The sequence below is a fragment of the Cebus imitator genome, unplaced genomic scaffold (assembly GCF_001604975.1).
Source record: "Cebus imitator isolate Cc_AM_T3 unplaced genomic scaffold, Cebus_imitator-1.0 Scaffold419, whole genome shotgun sequence".
Taxonomy (NCBI): Eukaryota; Metazoa; Chordata; class Mammalia; order Primates; family Cebidae; genus Cebus; species Cebus imitator.
The window spans coordinates 1,062,450-1,083,080 of NW_016107734.1; the positions used below are offsets into that span (position 1 = coordinate 1,062,450).

A 20,631-nucleotide genomic window follows, 5' to 3' on the forward strand; every position below is an offset into this window, starting at 1 on the left:
GGTGGCAGGTGCCTGTAATCCCAGCTACTTGGGAGGCCAAGGCATAAGAATTGCTTGAGCCCAGAAGGATAATAAGACCTCTCCATAAAATATTTGATAAGAACTAGCAATATGGTAGGCTATAACCTCAAACCTCTCTAAGGATAAACTTTTAGAAGTGAACCTGTTATGAAAACCATACATTTGAGAGGCTACATATCTGTCAGGGCCGTAAGGGAGACACTCTAGGACCTATAAGGAAAGAGACCATTCTGGAGGCACTCCATGGTTCCAAACGACAGGATTTGGGATTAAAGGACAGAAGACTAGGCCCTTTCACCTTCAGTGAAAGGATGGATTAGGGAAAAACTCACCACGGACACAGTAACAGTTGGAAGGCTTTTTCCTTACCTGCAAAGAACAAGCCTCTCCAGGGCCTTACCCTCACTCAAAGGGCCTTGGAGTTCAAATTTAATATTATAGTAAGCCAAGGTCATATAAATGCCCCCAAGATGTGAAATCCGTAATACAAATTGGCCCTAGATTCGTGGATATGCGTGGAGCTCTCTGCAGACACAAACCCAATGCTGTTCATACCCTTTGTATTTCAATTGAGTTGCTTATCTTTTTGTTATTAGGTTCCTTGACTTTAAAATGGAAACACACGCATGTGTATGTGCGTGCATTCAGAGTATTGTACCGAACTGTTTACACATTTCTAAATCTACTTTGAGGAAAGCTTCTGACATGTATGTATCTCCCTATTCAACTTGCTTTTCTCATTTTGCTTGTAGCACCAATCTAATTGGATTTAGAAAAGTCTGCCTTCCTTTTTCTATCTACCCTGTGCATACGTTCTCATTTATTTGTGAGTCAAAGAAAAATCATCTTAACTTTGGTCATGTAAGTGGTTGCATTAACACCCTTGGGTCAGGAAGGGTGATTGTAAATTCGGGAGTGGCGTCGTGGACAGACATGCCCTTGGCACCTTTTCTCCCTGACGTGTGTGTGGGCGCGTGTGTGTGTGTGTGTGTGTGTGTGTGCATGTGTGCTTGTGTGTGTGTACACCGATGCGCATGTATGTGTTGTGTGCATGTGTTTGTGTTGTGGGCATGTGTGTGTGTCCGTGTGTGTTGTGTGCATGTGTGAATGTGTGTGTGTGCATGTGTGTATGTGTTGTGTGTGTGTGTGTCTGTGTGTGTGTGTTGTGTGCATGTGTGTGCGTGTGTGTTGCGTGCATGTGTGAATGTGTGTGTGTGCATGTCAAGTCTGGGGTCTCCCATAGTCTGCACACACTGGAGTCTCATGAGGGGCGAGAGGCAGTGCACAATTTCGATACCTACCTAAAATATACCAGTGTAGCCTGGAATGGGTTATTCATCCTCCTTGAGCATAAATTCTGTCAGTATTAAATTAGAATAAGAATATCTCTTTAATAAGTTTGTTTGAGAATTCAATGCAGTAATGTAGGCCCGTATTCAGTAAGTGTTTAGATCACTTTCCATTAAGCACATTTGTTTACAAGAAATCAATAGAGGCTATTTCTTTATTTTATGGATTTCCTCTTTTCTTTCATTACCAGTCTTGTACAATATTTTTCTGCGATATTCCTTGTAAATTAGCATGTATTTTAGCTTCATTAGGCTTAAAGAGGCTTTTATTTGCTAGCCAGAGAATCTTCCTTGTCATTATCTGCTTGCTTGCTTGCTTGTGAAAAGTTTTCGTGTTACAACCATCTGTCTTGCTGAAAACTTTTGTAACACAACACTGTGTATTCTCTGCCTAGCATCACACCTTGAGAATAGGAAGTGCTCAGTAATTATTTGTTGTCAAATAATTGAAAGCACCTGAGCTGTGGATAGTGCTCAATCCTTGCAGAATGCACCCTGCAAAATGATTGTCTTAGCATATCCTCACTCTCCCCCTCGAAGCTGAGGAATACAGTCAGTTTTTCTTGTACTTAGCAGTCCCTAACCAGTGTTTATCAGCTGGTTCGTAACTGTTACAGAGTAGAAAACTCCTGAATAATGCAAATGAAATTTTATATTGGATTAGAAAAGAGTTGTGGAGTTTAAAGTCGTAGAAGAATGTCTGACTTGGTTTTTCATTCATTTAGCATAGATTGATTTGGGGTGCCAAGAAGAGCAAGGCACAGCCATTGCCCTTGAAGGGCTCAGAGTTTAATGCTTCGTTTTACCAGTTACCTGGTAACAGATAACTGCACAGGATGTGGTAAGATCAGGGTCAGAAAGGGTGGCGGTTCCTGAGCAGAGGTTAAAAAATGATGGGTCGTTTTAGCCAGGTGCAGACAGGATGCTGAGTGGGCAGTCCATCTCTAGAGTTACTTGTGCGTAAGGCCAAAGACGGGCTTGAATGGCTGATGGTTTATTGTTAGCACAAGCTACAGAGGCAAGTGAAGAAGACCTCGTGCCATGATGAGAAGCTTGTACTGCTTTAAAGGGAGTTACTGAAGCATTTTTAAGATAAAGGAATGAAGTGTTTGGGGTACATTGTGGGAAAAAAATCATAAAGTCATTATTTCTTTTCTCATCAAACTCTAGGGTACAAAAAACAGTATGAGGAGGACATAAAACAAAACTCTAGAGGACAAAAAACAAAATGAGAAAAGCAAGTTGAATAGGGAGATACATACATGTCAGAAACTTTCCTCAAAGTAGATTTAGAAATGTGTAAACAGTTCGGTACAATACTCTGAATTCACGCACATACACATGTGTGTGTGTTTCCATTTTAAAGTCAAGGAACCTAATAACAAAAAGATAAGCAACTCAATTGAAATACAACAGGTATGAACAGCATTGGGTTTGTGTCTGCAGGGAGCTCCAGGCATATCCAGGAATGTAGGGCCAATTTGTGTTACTGATTTCACATCTTGGGGGCATTTATATGACCTTGGCTTACTATAATATTAAATTTGAACTCCAAGGCCCTTTGAGTGAGGGTAAGGCCCTGGAGAGGCTTGTTTTGACACCCAGTTGGTTTAAGTAGAATATCAAGTAGTCAAACCCAATACTGCTCTTCCCACAGACCGTGAATCCCAAGGCAAACTCTCTAGGCAGCCAGTGAGGAAGACCTTGTGGCCCCGTCTTATCTTAGTCTGTTTGCATTGCTATAAAGGAGTGCCTGAGGCTGTGTGACTTGTAAGGAAGTTTACTTGGCTCCTGGTTCTACTGGCTCTGCAAGAAGCATGGTGCCAGCAGCTACTTGTGGTGTGGGGGCCTCAGGCTGCTTTCAGTCATGGCAGAAGGCAGAGAAGAGAGAGAGAGAGACAGACAGATAGATAGATGGACACTGCCCTCATGACCCAAACACTTCCCATTAGGCTCCACCCCAACACTGGGGATCCGATTTCAGCATGAGTTTTGAAGGCTCAGATATCCACAGTGTAGCAGCCCCCATCTCCTAGGGCAGTGGGGTGGGTCCGGAAGCCACCAGGGTGTAAAAGTGAGGGTTATGCTTTTCACTGCAAACTCAAAGATGCATAAATGATCTCGTTCTGCTTGTTACTCCTCAGCCTGCAGATCCTGGCGTGAGTAACTTGGCTTTTCCGTCGCCACGCTGTACCCATCTGTTTTCCTCAGACTGTTCTTTACTCAAAGTTTTGGGTGAAGAACATGCTGCTTCTGATAAGTGGAGTTGGGGCTGAGGGTGAGAGTGGATGAGAAGGTGGCAGACAGCCGTGGTGCGAAGGGAAAGCTTTTCAGATGATGCCGCGCTCAGGAATGAAGTCAGGGCAAGCCTTTGGGAGACTAGACTAGATGAGTATGGGATGAAGTGGGGCGGTCACAGCAGAGAGAACACCAGACAGAGGCACTGGGTGCCCGAGTGAGGGCTCGGGTCCTGGAGGTGACCCCCAGTCCAAGTCACCAAGACCATTTCTGTCACGGTGCAGGTTTCGGCTCTATAGTTGACTCAGGAAGTTACCCGGGACTGCTTCCCTCAGAGGAGTTTTGTTTGTTTGTTTTGAGACAGATTCTCTCTCTCTCTCATCCAGGCTGGAGTGCAGTGGTGCGATCTCAGCTCACTGCAACCTCTGCCTCCAGGGTTCAAGCGATTCTCCTGCCTCAGCCTCCTGAGTAGCTGGGATTACAGGCGTGCACCACCAAGCCCGGCTTATTTTTGTATTTTTAGTAGAGATGGGGTTTCACTATGTTGGCCAAGGTGATCTCGAATTCCTGACCTCAAGTGATTGATCTGCCTGGCTTGGCTTCCCAGAGAGCTGGGATTACAGGCATGAGCCACCGTGGCTAGCCACCTCAAAGGGTTTTATCTGGCTAAAATGAGAACTTTCATGTGAAAATACCATAAAGCATCACAGAGTTGTAAGGAATGGTGAAGTCATGATAATGAGCTGCAGCAGGCATCCTCTCATTCCCTTCCCAAACCAAATCTCCCCTCAATGTTTCATGACTGTTTTTGCTGAGTAATAAAATATTAAAATATTTTCAAAAGCTGTAATCACGAAGATAAGATCTTATCTAAAAACTCTGATTCAGTGGACTTTTTAAATATTAAAAAGAAAGTCCTTTGAAGTAGCTGCTGTACATGGTTGTTTGTGTAGTTCACACATCATAAGCAGTATTTAAACTGAGGTCGAGTACACTTTTATGACTAATGTGGCTTATCAATAAATCATCTCCATGTTGTTTATGCACTTGGGTAAAGTTAGCAGTTTTTCAGCCATGCTTTTATAATGATTTTTTGAACTGTATCATTACTTGTCTTTTTTATTCACCTTAAGCTCTGTGACTGAGAAGAAGGGGCTTGCTGCCTGATGCTCTAGAAGCCGGTATTTGACGGGGGAAAAAAACTTTTTTATTGCAAGTCAGCTAATAAAGAGACATTATTCCAGCTCAAATTTGTCTCCCTGTGCGGTCTTTAAGGTGGTGATTTTATTAGAAAAGGTGTAGGGGATAGATTCTCGGATTAGTTAATGAATGGTGGAAGGAAAGGGGAGATTTGGACAGTCTTCGGACAGGTGCAGTTGTCTATTTCATCCTGCTTCCTCATGGATTACATATGCAAATTCACAGGGAGTTAGTATGAAACATGGTGGAAATTCAGGCTGTGACGTCATCAAGCTCTTTCTGTGCAGACTCCATTGGCCATGTTGGGTCCAACCAATTTCAGCCAGTTTTTTTTTTTTTTTTTTTTTTTTTTTTTTTTAAATCTCACAAGCAGAGGGAGTTTTAGCGTTTTACTAAGTTGTTTCTTTTCTTATACTGCCATCCAGCAAATGCAAAAATTTCTGTTAGTCATTGGTTTCTTGAACTCTCTAGGGTGCAGTTTCAGCTCCAACTCAGTTTAATGAATTCTCTAAATCACTGGGCAAACTGAGAAGATTCTCTGGTTTGGTGTAATTAAGCTGGGTACTGTGGTTTATCTTCCACAAAGGCCATCTCACTTTAGTGCACCAGTAATCTTTTTGAACAGCTGTCTTGAGTCAAGTGTTTGGCACAGCTCATTTGAGTCTTCATCCAAATCCCAACTCTGCCATCAGGGTCAGGGTCAATCTGCTCATTTGTGGGTTTTTAAAAATTCAGTGTCAGCCAGGTGGGTGTGGTGGCTCACACCTGTAATCCCAGTACATGGAAAGGTGAGATGGGCAGATCATTTGAGGTCAGGAGTTCAAGACCAGCCTGGTCAACATGGCGAAACCCCGTCTCTACTAAAAATACAAAAATTAGCCTAGTGTGGTGACATGTGCCTGTATTCCCAGCTACTTGGGAGTCTGAGGTAGGAGAATCACCTAAACCCAGGAGGTGGAGGCTGCCGTGAGCCAAGATCGTGCTACTGCACTCCGGCCTGGGTAACAAGAGCCAGGCTGTCTCAAAAAACAAAACAACAACAAATGTCAATTTGTTGACATAACAAATGTCATTCTGCATTCTGCAATTTGTCTGTGGTGTATGTATCCTGTCTCTCTCTCTGTGTGTGTGTGTGTGTGTGTGTGTGTGTGAGAGAGAGAGAGAGAGAGAGAGAATGTGGATGAGGGGTACACATACCTTTCCCCCCACTCCCTCCTCCTCAGTTATTTCCCATTTAGTGGAATCATGTCTGGGATATTTAAAGAACTTGTTGAGAAAAGTTTGATTTGGGGGTATTTGAAGAGTCCACAGAGTTAAGATTTATTTCAAGAAATAAGATAAATCTTTTATTATTAGAAAATTAATAATTTACCATTATGTAATTTACCAAATAGATAGGAAATTTTGGGTCTTGTATGCCTGGGCTGTCAGGTAGAGTCCAAAAGAGTTAGACAGTTTATCTTTTTGCAGTTGTACTACGAAGAATTTCTATGTTGGTGAAATACATATGTGTATATGTAGTTGTGTGTAAGGGTATATAGGTACATACACAAATACAGCTAGTGCTTGACTTTCAACCATGATTGGTTCGGACAGACCGGTTGTAACACGATTTGGTTGTAAGTTGAGTAGGCTATATGTACAGTACTTTGAAGTGATGTTATAAAAATCTGTAAGTCATATTTTATCATAATTTTCTTTCATTATTGTTATATATCATAATTTTCTTTGTTCATTTTATGCCATTTGTATCATCTCTACACCATTTTGTTTCTTATTTTTACATTCGTCAGGTTTAAGTAAAACACTGCATTACCAGTACAACTCGTTTAATATTTGTAAAACATACAAAATTACAAAATACAGGTGCATACAAAAATACAAAATACGGGTGTAAAAAATACCATAGGAAACATTTTCCCAATTGCAAAACATATCAAAATATATAAACATGTACGAAACATTTTATTGGCCGCTGGTGCTTGGCTGCGGATTGTTGATGTCGTCATCTGAGGCAGCAGTTGGGGTTACCGGAGTTGGTTTTTTCATAAACATGGTGAGCTTTGTCTGAACTGTATGTTTCTTTTTTTCTTCGTAAATTTCACGATATGGACGAAACACATCGTGCGCCGTCCATTCAATCCTTGCAAATCATTCGATGTTTGGGTCCATTGCTTCGAAATGTGTAAGAAGTTTATTCAGTAAAGATAAACCGTCTGATAATCCCTTAGTGGTGAACTTTCTTTCTGGCTCCTCCTCTTCTTTCTCTGCTTCTCTTCTTTCTTCTTCTGCCACTCTTTCTTCTTCCAGTTCGAATAACTGTTCATTTGTAAGTTCTCCAGATTCTTCGTCTAGCAACTCTTCGACACCTTCCATTTCACACTCCAAAGAAAGGTCTTTAGCAAGTTTTACTGTTTTTTCCCGAATTGTTTCAAGTTCATGTTCACTGTCAAATCTGTCAAAATCATTAACATAGCGCTTAACACAATTTTTCCAGATGCCATTCATGCACTTTGTCATCACAGCCTCCCAGGCGATAGCGATATTCTTGATACACATCAAAATGTTGTAGTGTTTCCAAAAATCTACAGCGGAGCAGTCGTGGCTAGCGATTGTGGTCGTAAAGTCGAATGGTCGTAAGTTGCATAGGTCATAAGTCGATCAATACCTGTATATTTCCCTTTCAGCATGATTATTTATACAACCACATCCAAAGTGCATTACAAAATGAACTTTTTAAAGAATAATTTTAGGCCAGGTGTAGTGGCTCACACTTGTGATCCCAGCACTTTGGGAGGCTGAGGCAGGTGAATTGCCTGAGGCCAGGATTTCAAGACCAGCCTGGCCAACATGGCGAAACCCCATCTCTATTAAAAATACAAAAATTAGCCAGGCATGGTGGCAGGTGCCTGTAATCCCAGCCACTCGGGAGGCTGAGGCACTAGACGATCTTGAACCCAGGGGTCAGACATTGTGGTGAGCTGAGACTGTGCCACTATACTCCAACCTGGGTGACAGAGCAAGACTCTGTCTCAAAAAAAAAAACAAAACAATTTTAAAGCGATCCTCATTTGGCACTTTAAGGAAAAAGTTTGCCAGCCTCAATCTCAATAATACAAGAAAATGGAACCTCAGCTTATTTTCCCAGTGAATCAATTACTTGGTCAGTGAATTTTTATGCGTGTCCACTGTGCCCCTGTTATTGTCCTAGAGGGTGATAAATCCTTCAGAATTCCTCAGTTACAGTGCACAGATGAATCTGAATCAAAAGACATGCTGTTGATTCAAATACATTATTGTGACCAGACAGCACAGACTGACATGGTAGAAAGCACAGGTGCTTAAGCCCCAGCAGCGTCATAGAGTAGCAAGAGCATCAGCCTGCTGTCTTTGTCAGTAGCTACTTTATGATCTCCTACGCAGGTGTTACCATCTCTGCATCCACTTCCTTCCCTTTAAAATACGTACTGGATTGCATTGGATGACCTCAAGAAGGCTTTCTGGCTCTGAAAGTCTTCTTCTGTGATGTGCGTGTAGGTCTGTAGTGTTCTGTCTGACGGTTGTACTGTTTCCACAGGGTGTTACCTACTGTGGAGAAAGTTCAGCAAGCAGTCTTACCATGGCCCACGTGCCCTGGCATGAGGAAGTGGTACAGTTTGTCCTCGAGTTGGTGGATCTGATCCCCGACTATGAAATTGCCTGTGAACACGAACACTCTAATTGCCTCCTGATAGCGCACAAAAAGGTAAGCCTAACTCAAACATGCATTCTTCTGTCCCTCCACCCTGCTGTTCTTTCCTTCTCTTCATTTTCTTCTTACTTTGTTATAGGGATTATCTGCTGGTTTGCTACCTTTCGTAAAACAAACGTTAAGAAAGTCCTAAATTCTGTCTGCTGGGCTCATAAACTCTTTTTTGTGTGACATTGCTTCTTGTTTAGCCCTCATCTGGGTATCTTGAAGTACTTTCTGGTTTGCAATTTTTAGAAGGTGCATTCTAACAAAACAAAAGCACAATATCCTTGTAATAACCTCTAGTCCTTTCCTGGAATGACAGGGAAAAGCTAAAATAGTTAATAGTCGGCATATGAGTTTCTAGCTGTCAGAAGCAATATTGAGGTATCTATCAAATTTTAGATTGCTTTGAGTCTTGGCATCTGGAGAATTTTGTGTAAGATTTTAGTTTAAAGCACTATTTCCATTTTTCCCTTTCAGTCCTTTTATTAGCTAGAACAAGTACACAAATCTACTATCTTTCTTAACTAAGTAACTCCTTAACTAAAGAACTGGAAAAATCCAGTTCTTGATAGAGGTGGGACACTAAAATAATTTGTTAATTTTCTGGAGAAGTTCTGGAAATTTTCTTAGTCTTTATTTCTTTAAATACTTATTCTTTCTTATTATTTTTTCTCCTCTAGGACTCCAATTAAACATATGTTAGATTTCACTATATATTTTTTTTATGTCTCTTGCCTTCTCATTTTTATTTTTGTGCTTTTGTCTCTCCATCTCTCCATATTTCATTTCGGATAGTTTCTACTGATTGATATTCCCGTTCACTAAGTCTTGTTTTGGCTGTGTCTCCTTTGCCATTAAACTCAACCATTAATTTTTAAATTTTACATTTCATGTTTTTTAATTGTATAATTTCTGCTTGGTTTGTTTATTTCAAATATCCTATTTTGTATGATTTCTATTTCACTGCTGAAGTTTCAAGCGTGGCTTTTTATCTTCTTGAGAACTGGAAGCAAGTTGTTTTATGGTTTGTATCTGATAACTCCAATGTCTAAAGTTCCTGTGGGCTTATTTCTGTTGTCTGTCATTTCTGCAAGTTCTCATTCATGTTGCCTTGTCTTCTCCTTTGCCTTGTTACCTGTGATTGTGTTCTGTATATTGCACTTAGAAGAGTATTTCTAGAAATCAAGGCAAGCCTAGGAACAGAAGATCTCTTCTGAGGTGTTTGAGATACATGATTTAACCCTCTCACTTTTTCCATGTGGAAACTGAGGTCCGAATGAAGAGACTGGCTTAAATGGCTGTGTCAAACCAGAACCAGTCTTCTCTCCCTGTAGTCTGCTGACCTTTTTTATGCTACAAGGCGTCTTTCGAAACCATTGGCAATATTCAAAGGAACACTTAAAACAAAACAATTTAATTTTAGTCCAATACTTTACTTCACTCTGTAAGATTTCTCCTCTTGTCCCATGAGGTTAGAGAAAATAGATAGCAAACCACCTAATGCCAGCCGATTCCGTTCTCTAGGTGTTTATTGAATGCCTGCTGAGTTCTGGACAGCAGGCCGTGCAGCAAGGCACACCGTGCTCAGACATGAAGAATGAAAGCCACAGGGTTAATTGAAAAGTAGACTTGGCACAAATCCCACACCACCACTTGTTATCTTGGTGACTTTGTGCAAGTTCTTTCATCTTTCTGTAGTGGACTGAACAAGAACAAGAAGAGATTATGCATGGAGTCAGACTGAGTAGGGCTTCAGTCTTGACCCGTCTCTTTTTAGCTTTTCATCTGGAAAATGGGCATATTGCTAGCCAAGGCCCTTGCTATGAAACACTTCACAGCACCTGCCTCACAGCATGATTCAGTTGTTGCTGCTCTCGTTATTTTCATTTTTAGAAAACCAGCTAATTTGGTGCGTGCTTAATTTGTGACACACACTGTCAAGTATATTTGTAAACCCTCACAGCTTCTCTGTAAGGTAGGTACTATGGAGACCTCTGTCTTTTGTTTTTGTTTTTGTTTTCTTTAGACAGTGTCTTGCTCTGTTGCCCAGGCTGAGGTGTAATGGTGCGATCTTGGCCCACTGCAACCTACACCTCCCGGGTTCAAGAGATTCTCCTGCCTCACCCTCCTGGGTAGCTGGGATTACAGGCATGCACCACCACACCTGGCTAATTTTTGTATTTGTAGTAGAGACGGGGTTTCACCGTGTTGGCCAGGCTGGTCTCGAACTCCTGACCTCAATTGATCCACTCACTTTAGTCTCCCAAAGTTCTGGAATTACAGGTGTGAGTCACCAAGCCCGGCCTGACCTCTGTCTGTGGATGAGAAACAGACACATAAAGGGGTTCAGTAACTTGCCCAAGAAGAAACAGCCAGTAAGGAGTCGAAATGGGATGTCAGCCCTGGCATAACTCCAGAGCCTCTATTCCCTTCTTTCCTTCCTTCTTTCTTTTTCTTTTGTTTCAAATTTGGAAATTATTTCATATTTACAAAAAAGTGCAATGAAAAAAATAGAACAAAGGACCCAGATTTACAAAATCACCTGTTACCATTTGTCTGCCATTTACTTGCTTGCGCGCGTGCACTCTCTCTGTTTGTCTCTGTCTCTCTCGTGCTCTTGTTCTCTCTCCCTCTCCCTCCCTCCCCTTCTGCCCCCGCATGTATGTGCACACATCTGCTGTCTTTTCTGAGACATTTGAAGAACTTGCATTGGTCATGGTCCATTGCCCCTAAATGTTTCAGTGTGAATTTCTTAAGACTAGGAGTTTTCTCTCTTACAACCACAGTGCAGTTATCAACTTCTGCGTGACTTTCGTCTACCATCCATATTCAGGTTTTGTCAGTTCAGCTTGTAATGTCCTTTATAGCACTTCCCCCTCCACTTCATTCAGGATCTCCTCTGCGGAGTCAGCAAACTTTTTTTATAAAGAAAATTTGGGCTGGGTACGTTGGCTAATGCCTGTAATCCCAGCACTTTGGGAGGGAGGCTGAGGCGGGTGCATCATTTGAGGTTAGGAGTTCAAGACCAGCTTGGCCAGTGTGGTGAAACCCCATATCTACTAAAAATACAAAAATTAGCCAGGCATGGTGGCAGGCACCAGTAATCCCAGCTACTCGGGAGACTGAGGAAGGAGAATGTCTTGAACCCAGGAGGTAGAGGTTGCAGTGAGCCGAGATCATGTCACTGCACTCCAGCCTGGGCGACAGAGTGACTCCATCTCAAAAAAAAAAGGTGATAAAAAGTAGATATTTTAATCTTTATATAAAGTAAATATTTGAGGTTTGCAAGCCATATATAGTCTGTGTCTGATATGTTTAATATTTTTAGCATTTTGTATTTTTAGTATTTAGTAAAAAATATTTAATATTTTTGATATTTTGTATTTTGTATCTTTGCTTGTTTACTCATTTTACAACCTTTTAAAAATGCAAAGACTGTCCATAAAAGAGGTTTATGAGCTAAATGTAGCCAGATTGGGCCTACCAGCCCAGTTAACCAACCCCTAATCTAGGCCAGATACTACGTTATGGTCTCATGTCTCTCTAGTCACCTTCTATTTGGAACATTTCCACAGTCTTTCTTTGTCTTTTATAATGTTGGTATTTTAAAAGAATACAGTTTCTTCCCTTCCCTTTCTTTTAATAGAAATGTTTCTTGGTGAGACGCAGTGGCTTACACCTCTAATCTCAGAATTTTGGGAGGCTGAGGCAGGTGGATCCCTTGAGCCCAGAAGTTCAAGACCAGCCTGGGCAACATAGTGAGACCCCATCTCCATTTAAAAATAGAAAAATTACCTAGGTGTGGTGGCACAAACCTGTAGTCCCAGCTACTTGTGGGGCTGAGGTGGGAGGATCATCTGAGCTACAGTGAGCCATTCGTCATGCCATTGCACTTTAGTCTGGGCAACAGAGCGAGACCATCTCAAAAAAAAAAAAAAAAAAGAAATGTTTTTTGTTTTATATTTGCCTGATTTTTCCTTTGGTTAGATGGAGGTTATACATCCTCAGGTGGAATGCTGCGTTGGCGATGTGTCCGTTTCAGAGTGTCATGCTTGGTGCCTGGCGTCCAAGTCTCCCTCATTGGTGGGGATAATTTTGTTCACCCAACTACTTTAACCCAGTTCTTCTGTTTCTCTCCTTTGCAACTAATAAGCTACCTATTAAAAGGTACTTTAGGGCCGGGTGCGGTGGCTCAAGCCTGTAATCCCAGCACTTTGGGAGGCCGAGGCGGGTGGATCACGAGGTCAAGAGATCGAGACCATCCTGGTCAACATGGTGAAACCCCGTCTCTACTAAAAATACAAAAAATTAGCTGGGCATCGTGGTGCATGCCTGTAATCCCAGCTACTCAGGAGGCTGAGGCAGGAGAATTGCCTGAACCCAGGAGGCGGAGGTTGCAGTGAGCCGAGATCGCGCCATTGCACTCCAGCCTGGGTAACATGAGTGAAACTCCGTCTCAAAAAAAAAAAAAAAGGTACTTTAAGACAATGCAGTATCTCACTTCTTACCAAAATTTCCCCATAGATTTAGCACTTATTGATGGTTCCTGCCTGATGAAATGTTTTATCGATTGTAAAATATTGATTTTTTTGTGACTCTACCACTCCCTCCACATTTACCTTCAGCATTCTACTGTAAACAAAAGCCCTCCCTTTCCTCCCATTTATGTATTTATATGTTCTCAGTATGGACTCGGGAATTCTATTTTTTGTCCCAGTGGTTCATTAGTCATCACTGTACTTACTTTAAACCACTGTCCTAGACTCCCTGTTCCTTTCTCTCTGTCTCTGCATCACTCTAATTAAATCTCTTGTGTCCTTATTCAAAATTGATACTAATAGTATTGCTTTCAAGGTCATTATCCAGATTAAAACTAACGTATTTAAAGTACCTGGAAGGACTCCTGCCTGAGTGACAGACCGAGACTCCATCAAGAAAGAAAGAGAGAAAGACAGAAAGGCGGGGGAAGAGAGAGGAGAGGAGAAGAGAAGAGACAGAAAGAAAGAGAAGAGAGAGGAAAGAGAGAAAGAGAGAGAGAGGAAGGGGGAGGGAAGGAGGAACGAAGGAAGGAAGGAAAAAGAAGGAAGAGAGAAGAACCTAGAAGGGAACCCAAAGTGAAATAGGCAGTTAACAAATAGTTGTTACTACTGCTTTTATTGGTCTTCCCCTGCCCACAAGGAGCACACTCACGTTTAGAGGGGAGAAGGACTGAAAATCAGTGTGATCATTGCAAAACCAGACATGGCAGCAGGTGTGCACCAGGACAGAGGAGAGAATCTGAGACAGACACTCATCATTCTCCTTAATGTTTGTTAAATACCCGTGTGTGTCAGCACATGGGCATGCTACGAATACAGAGGGCCGGGTACTCTAAGAATACAAAGATGAGTAAGCAGTGGTTCTTGTATTAGGCCATTTTCTTGCTGCTGATAAAGACATACCTGAGGCCAGGTGTGGTGGCTCGTGCCTGTAATCTCGGCACTTTGGGAAGCCAAGGTGGGCAGATCACTTGTGGTCAGGAGTTCAAGACCAGCCTAACCAATATGGTGAAACCCCAGCTACTCAGGAGGCTGAGGCGGGAGAGTCACTTGAACCTGGGAGGTGAAGGTTGCCGGTGAGCAGAGATTGTGCCACTGTACTCCAGCCTAGGCGACAGAGCGAGACTGCCTCAAAAAAAGAGAGAAACAGACTGCGTAATTTATGAAAGAAAGGAGGTTTAATGGACTCACAGTTCCACGTGGCTGGGGAGGCCTCACAAGCATGGTGTAAGGCACATCTTACATGGTGGTAGACGAGAGAAAAGAGCACCAAGCGAAAGAGGAAACTCCTTATAAAACCATCAGATCTCGTGAGACTTATTCACTACCACGAGAACAGCATGGGGGAAACCAGCCCCATGATTCAGTTACCTCCCACCAGGTCCCTCCCACAACACGTGGGAATTACAGGAGCTACAATTCAAGATGAGATTTGAGTGGGGAGACAGTCAAACCATATCCTGTCTTTAAGAATGGCCTAACAGAAAAAGACTAATATCTAAACAAGAAAATGCTGAGAAGTATAATCAGAGCTACGATGGAAGAACAGAATGGAGCTCAGTGGACGCATGCTGAGGGCTACTTGGTCCCATTGGGAGAGGCTTCACAGAGGAGGCACCATTTAACTAGATCTGAAATGATGGCTGAGGCAGGAAAAGCGTTTAAGAAGAAACAGTACAAGCAGAGGTCGAAGGAGAAGTGGGGAGGCATGGGACATTGAGAACCACAGGTAGTGTGGGATGGCTGGACATCAAGAGAAGGGTTGCAGGGGGAGGAGATTATTAGGCAGGGTTAAGATCGCAGGTAGCATTGAATGGCATCCTAAATGTCAGTTTCCCTATAGGGCATGGGGAGGCAGTGAAGAGTTTTAAGTAGGGAAGTGCCACAGTCAGATTTGTGTTTCAGAAAAAATTGTCTAACAGCATTACAGGGGATAGATTGAAAAGCTGTAGAGAGAGAAACCAGTTACAGAGGGTTGTGAGAGCGGCTGTGGTGTCGCGTGTCTGCAGTCTCGGCTACTTGGGAGGCTCGGGCAGGAGATTCACTTGAGCCCAGGAATTCTATCTAGCTCTGCCTGGACAACATAGTGAGACCCTCCTCCACCTCTAAAACAACAGCAACAAACCCGTTATAACCCTCAGGTCCAGCAACCTGAAGGCAAAATGAGGTTTGAGACAAAGGCTGTGTTGAGTGAGAGTGGTGAGTGGTGGACCTGGCAAAGTATTAAATGAGGACCACTAACGAGCATGTGGGTTCAGGCGTGACTCCCTGGCCTCTAGCCTGGGAAATGGGTTGTTGTGATGGTGTCTTCCGCGGAGATGATGTTACTTGCATATTTATGTTTCATGTAGGTAGAGAGTGAATGGGCTCACTCTGTGATGTCAAGAAGAAATCCCAGCAAAGGTACCGATATCAAATTATGGAGTTCAGATTATAAGTTGTCCTTAGAATGCCCAGAGTGAGACAGATGGTCCGTGACCATCAGAATGCTTTGAAATTAACTGCTTAACCACCAGGTGTACCCTAACACAGAGGCTTCCAGCTTTCACCCTCACAGTGCTCTGGTGCCTCAATAGCTTTTTCACAAGACCTGTAGGCCAGGAGAAATACCTAGCAGCTCTGTTTGTTATGACATCATCTGTGACACAGCCTAACGTTGAAACTGGGAACTATCTCAAGCCTAGTAGTTGATGGAATGTCCAACAGATGTCCAGTGTCTCTGCGTTCCTCTTTAAAATTTAAAATCTCCTGCAGCGTCCCAGTGAGTAAGTACTCTGCTTGGAAACCATGGCTATAAGGAAGTAATAGAGAAACTCATCCAAAAAGTAAAACGAGTCTCATTTAGATTTCCTCCAATTATGTGTTTTCTGGCGCTGCGTTTCCTCTGCATTGTTGATGTTAGAGTATGCAGACCTTGTCGTTTTCCAGTCATGTCCTCTCCATTCTTATACTAGTGTCTAGTGAAAGAGATGAAAATATGGTACAACTTCTTAGGAAGCAGTCGCTTCTCAGGCCTGGTCCATTGGCTCTTTCTTTAAGCTCATGAGCTGGGTCAGGTGACCTAAAACCAGAGAGATGCGAATCTTCAAATAACCTGTTTATTATTCTGTGCTTTTTCAGGAGATGGTTCAATTTATTTTTTTATTTTGGAGACAGAGTCTCGTCTCATTCTGTCAGCCAGGCTGGAGTGCAGAGGCATGAACATGGTTCATTGCAACCTCGACCTCCCAGGCTCAAGCAATCCTCCTGCTTCAGCCTCTTCAGTAGCTGGGACTATAAATGTGAGCCACTATGCCCAGCTAATTTTTAAAGTTTTTGTCGAGATGGGATCCCACTGTGTTGCCCAGGCTACTGTCAAATTCCTGGGCTCAAGCAACCCGCATACCTCAGCCTCCCAAAGTGCTCGGATTACAGACAGGAGCCACCGTGCCCAGCCTCACTTTCTACTAATAATCCCAGGACTTCTGAAAGAGAGAGCAAGCTGCCGCGGTCATGTTAAAGCACTTCTCTCCTGTTGTTATGCCAAGATAACCACAAAAGAAAACTGAACACCACGTCTTTACTTTAAAACAATTAGAGAGTCGTAGGAATCTGCAAAATGGTACAGAAAGGCCTCATGTACCCTTCACGTACTTTTCCCCAGTGATAATGCCTTACATAATCATAGTACATTATCAAAATCAGGAAACAGACATTGGTACTACCTGTAGACCTTATTCAGATTTCACCAATTTTAAATGCACTCACGGCCGGGTGCAGTGGCTCACGCCTGTAATCCCAGCACTTTGGGAGACCAAGGCCGGCAGATCACCTGAGGTCGAGAGTTCGAGACCAGCCTGACCAACAAGAAGAAATCCCATCTCTACTAAAAATACAAAATTAGCCAGGTGTGGTGGTCCACACCTGTAATCCCAACTACTCGGGAGGCTGAGGGAGGAGAATTGCTTGAACCTGGGAAGCAGAGGTTGCGGTGAGCTGTGATCACCCATTGCACTCCAGCCTGGGCAACAAGAGTGAGACTCAGTCTCAAAAAAGAAAAAGAAAAAATAAATGCACTCACATGTGCATGTTTATTTCTATGCCGTTATATCATGTGGAGATTGATATAGCCATCACCCAGATAGAAAACTGTTTTATACCACGAAGATCCTTCTCATGCAACTCCTTTGTAGTCCGATACTAACTATCCCTGGCCTCTGGCCACCACCCGTCTCCTCTCCGTCTCTGTAATTTTCTCATTGGAGGAAGGAAATATAAACAGAAGTTTACTTTACCTGACAATAATAGAGCCACTTCGGCTTTCTTTTGATGAATGTTTGACTGGCATATCTTTTTCTATCCTTTGCCTTTCAGCCTGCCTGTATCATTATATTTGAAGTGACTTTCTTATAGGCAGTGTACAGTTATACATTTTTAGTCTACTCTGCCAATCTATTTTAGAATTCCATTTTTATTTCTCTCCACTGTTGTTGAATGTGTCTCTTCATATAGACTTTTTAGTGGCTGATTTACATATTACATTATGCATATATAATATATCACAGTCTACTGGTGTCAGCTTGTTACCAGTTTGAGTGAAATATGGAAACTTTACCTCTCTTAAATCTCTTTTCCCTCCCTTACTTAGAATGTCTTAGATATTTCCTGTACCTAGAGTGAAAATCACATGGGATCGTATTAGAATTTTTGCTTCAACTATCAACGATAACTTAGAAAACTCAAGAGAAGAAGAGTTTATTGTATTTACTCATATTCTTACTCCTTCTGTTGTTCTTTCTTTCTTCCAGATGGTCCAAGTTTCCTTTGGAATCTTCCCCATCTGTTTGAAGAACTTCCTTTAGCAGTTCTCTTAGAGCCTGTGTGATAGCAACCAATCCTCTTAGTTTTCCTTCATCTGGCACTGTCTTGGTTTTAAACCCTCTCCATTCCTGAAGGATATTTTTGGTAGGTAAAGTATTCTGGATTGACAGTTCTTTTCTTTTTGAGACTTCCTTCTGGCTTCTCTGGCATCTGATGAAAAATCCTTTGTCATTTGATTGTTTTCTCCTTTGGGTAAGGTGTTTTTGGGTAAGGTGTTTTTCTCTCCCTGCTTTCAAGAATTTAAAAAATTTTCACGTCTTTAGCTTTCAGAAGTTTGATTACAGGTTGCCTGGGCCTGGATTTCTTTGGGTCTGTTTTAGAGGCATGCTCGGCTTCCAGAACCTGCAGGTATATGCCCTTTACAAATTGGGAAAGTTTCTAGTTGTCCTCCAGATATTTTTTTCAGCCCCATCTTATTTCTTGTACCTTTTTAGATCTCTGAGGACACAAATGTTAGAGTGTTTTGCTGTTGTTGTTGTAGTCTGACAGGTACCTGAGGCTTTGTTTATTTCTCTTTTGGTCTCTCTGCTTTTTAGACTCTTGCTCTAGGTTTAGATTCGTTCATTCTGTTGAGCCATTTATTATTTTAGTTATTGCATTTTTCCCTTCTAAAATTTTCATTTGATTATTTTCCTTTTTCTATTTAACTATTTCTTTTCTTCTTTTTTTTTCTTTTTGAGACAGAGTCTCACTCTGTCGCTCAGGCTGGAGTGCAATGGTGCACTGTTGGCTCACTGTAGCCTCTGCCTCCCGAGTTCAAGTGATTCTCCTGCCTCAGTCTCCTGAGTAGCTGGGATTACAGGTGTGAGCCACCATGCCCAGCTAATTTTTGTAGTTTTAGCAGAGATGAAGTTTCACTGTGTTGGCCAGGCTGGTCTTGAACTCTTAGCTTCCAATGATGCACCTGCCTCCATCTCCCTGGGATTATGTGTGTGAGCTACCACCCTGGCCAAATTTCTGTTTCTTGTGTCTGTTTTTAATTGTTCATTGAAGCACATTTATGATGTCTACTTTAAAATCTTAATCAGATAATTACAACGTACATATCATGTTGGCGTCTTTTGATTGTCTTTTTTCGTTCAAGTTGAGATTTTCCTTGTTTTTGGTGTGATAAGTAATTTTCAGTTGTTTCCTGGACATTTTGGCACTTATGTTAGGAGACTGGATCTTATTTGTTAATAAAACTTCTGTCTTAGATGGCTACCTTGGACACTGCACTGTGGGGATGGCATGAGAGGGTGTTACCTCCCTACTTCCAGGGCGAGGTCCAGTCCCCTCTCAGCTTCTATTGACCTACTGTAGGAAGGGTGCCTTGTTGCTGCCCAGTGGGAGCAGAAGTTCAGGCTCCCATCAGCCTCCTGTGAGAGCATTCCGATGAGGAAGGGAGAGCCATCTTGTTACTGTCCCCCGCCACAGTCTCCACTGACATTACAGGATGGAGGCCAGGGCCTATTGCTGCTGGGCTGTGGTAGAAGTCCTGGTTCTCCACTAAGCTGCTTCTGACACCACTCGAGTATATAGCGAGAGGTGCCTTGTTACTGCTGGGTTAGAGAGTCCAGGCTCCCTGTGTCGTCTGTATGACATCACAGCTGGAGGGGGGAGGAAGGCAGGATTCCCCACTGACCTTCCCTGATACCTCACTGGTAGTGGGAGCTGTGAGGGGTGCCTCAGTACAGCCAGGTGAAGGTGGGGGTCTATGTTCCCACACAGCGGTCGCTGACCGGATGGGAAAGAGGCTAGTTTTTCTCATGGCCTAGGGTGGTTATTGTCTAAAACTTTTCTGTCTTGCTAGGCTGCCCTGTTCTTGCTCTCCTAAGAAAGCAGCCTTTACTTGGGACTGTTTGGTTTTTTTAATCCAATTACTGTCCGTGGCCATTGATATTTGTAGGTTGCAGCCCAGTTGAGGATATATGAGCCAAAAATAAGACCCAAGAAACTCACGACTGTGCTGTTCTTCAGATCCCTAGGCCCCTAGCCAGTGTGCCTTCCTATCTGTACCTCTGAGAATCTTTTTGGTTGCCTTATATATAATGTCCTCTATTTTTAGCTGTACTTAGCAGGAGGAATAGGGAGAGGTGCATCTACTCCATCTTGTCCATAATACCACAGACATAATACCACTGTGGACTTGGGATTCACATCTCCCTAGTGAGCAGCGGTGCCAGTCCAGCTGGGCATGTTTGATATTGGTAGATTATTCCCAGGCAAACTCGTTTTGTTTTTTAATTTAAAGGTGTCATCCAGTTAAGTTTGAATGGCTGCTGTTGCAGTGTTCCTGGAAAGAATTTCCTGACACTTACATGAAAAAATCTTTTCCTAATCCTAATCAGATCTCATCAGATCCCATTTAATAAATAGGCTAGCAATTTACCTTAAGGGTACTAGTTTCTGAAAAGCAGAGATGTGGCCAGGCCCGGTGCTCACGCCTGTGACTCCAGAACTTTGGGAGGCCAAGGTGGGTGGATCACATAAGGTCAGGAGTGCTTTCAGACCAGCCTGGCCAACATGGTGAAACCCCATCTCTACTAGAAATACAAAAATCAGCTGGGCATGATGGTGGGCACCTGCAATCCCAACTACTCCGGAGGCTGAGGGAGAAGAATCGCTTGAACCTGGGGAGGTGGAGTTTGTAGTGAGCCAGTATCAGGACACTGGGCAACAAAGCAAAACTGTCTCCAAAAAAAAAAAA

General features: G+C 42.6%; 1 protein-coding gene across 1 annotated transcript in view; it reads left to right on the forward strand.

Moving 5' to 3' along the window:
- LOC108290025 (S-adenosyl-L-methionine-dependent tRNA 4-demethylwyosine synthase TYW1) overlaps positions 1-20,631 on the forward strand; it is a 259,296-nt gene that overhangs the window by 204,498 nt on the left and 34,167 nt on the right. The window contains exon 15 of the mRNA XM_017509701.2: positions 8,386-8,553. Coding sequence (XP_017365190.1) covers positions 8,386-8,553 — 168 coding nt within the window. The remainder of the gene's footprint in view (positions 1-8,385; positions 8,554-20,631) is intronic.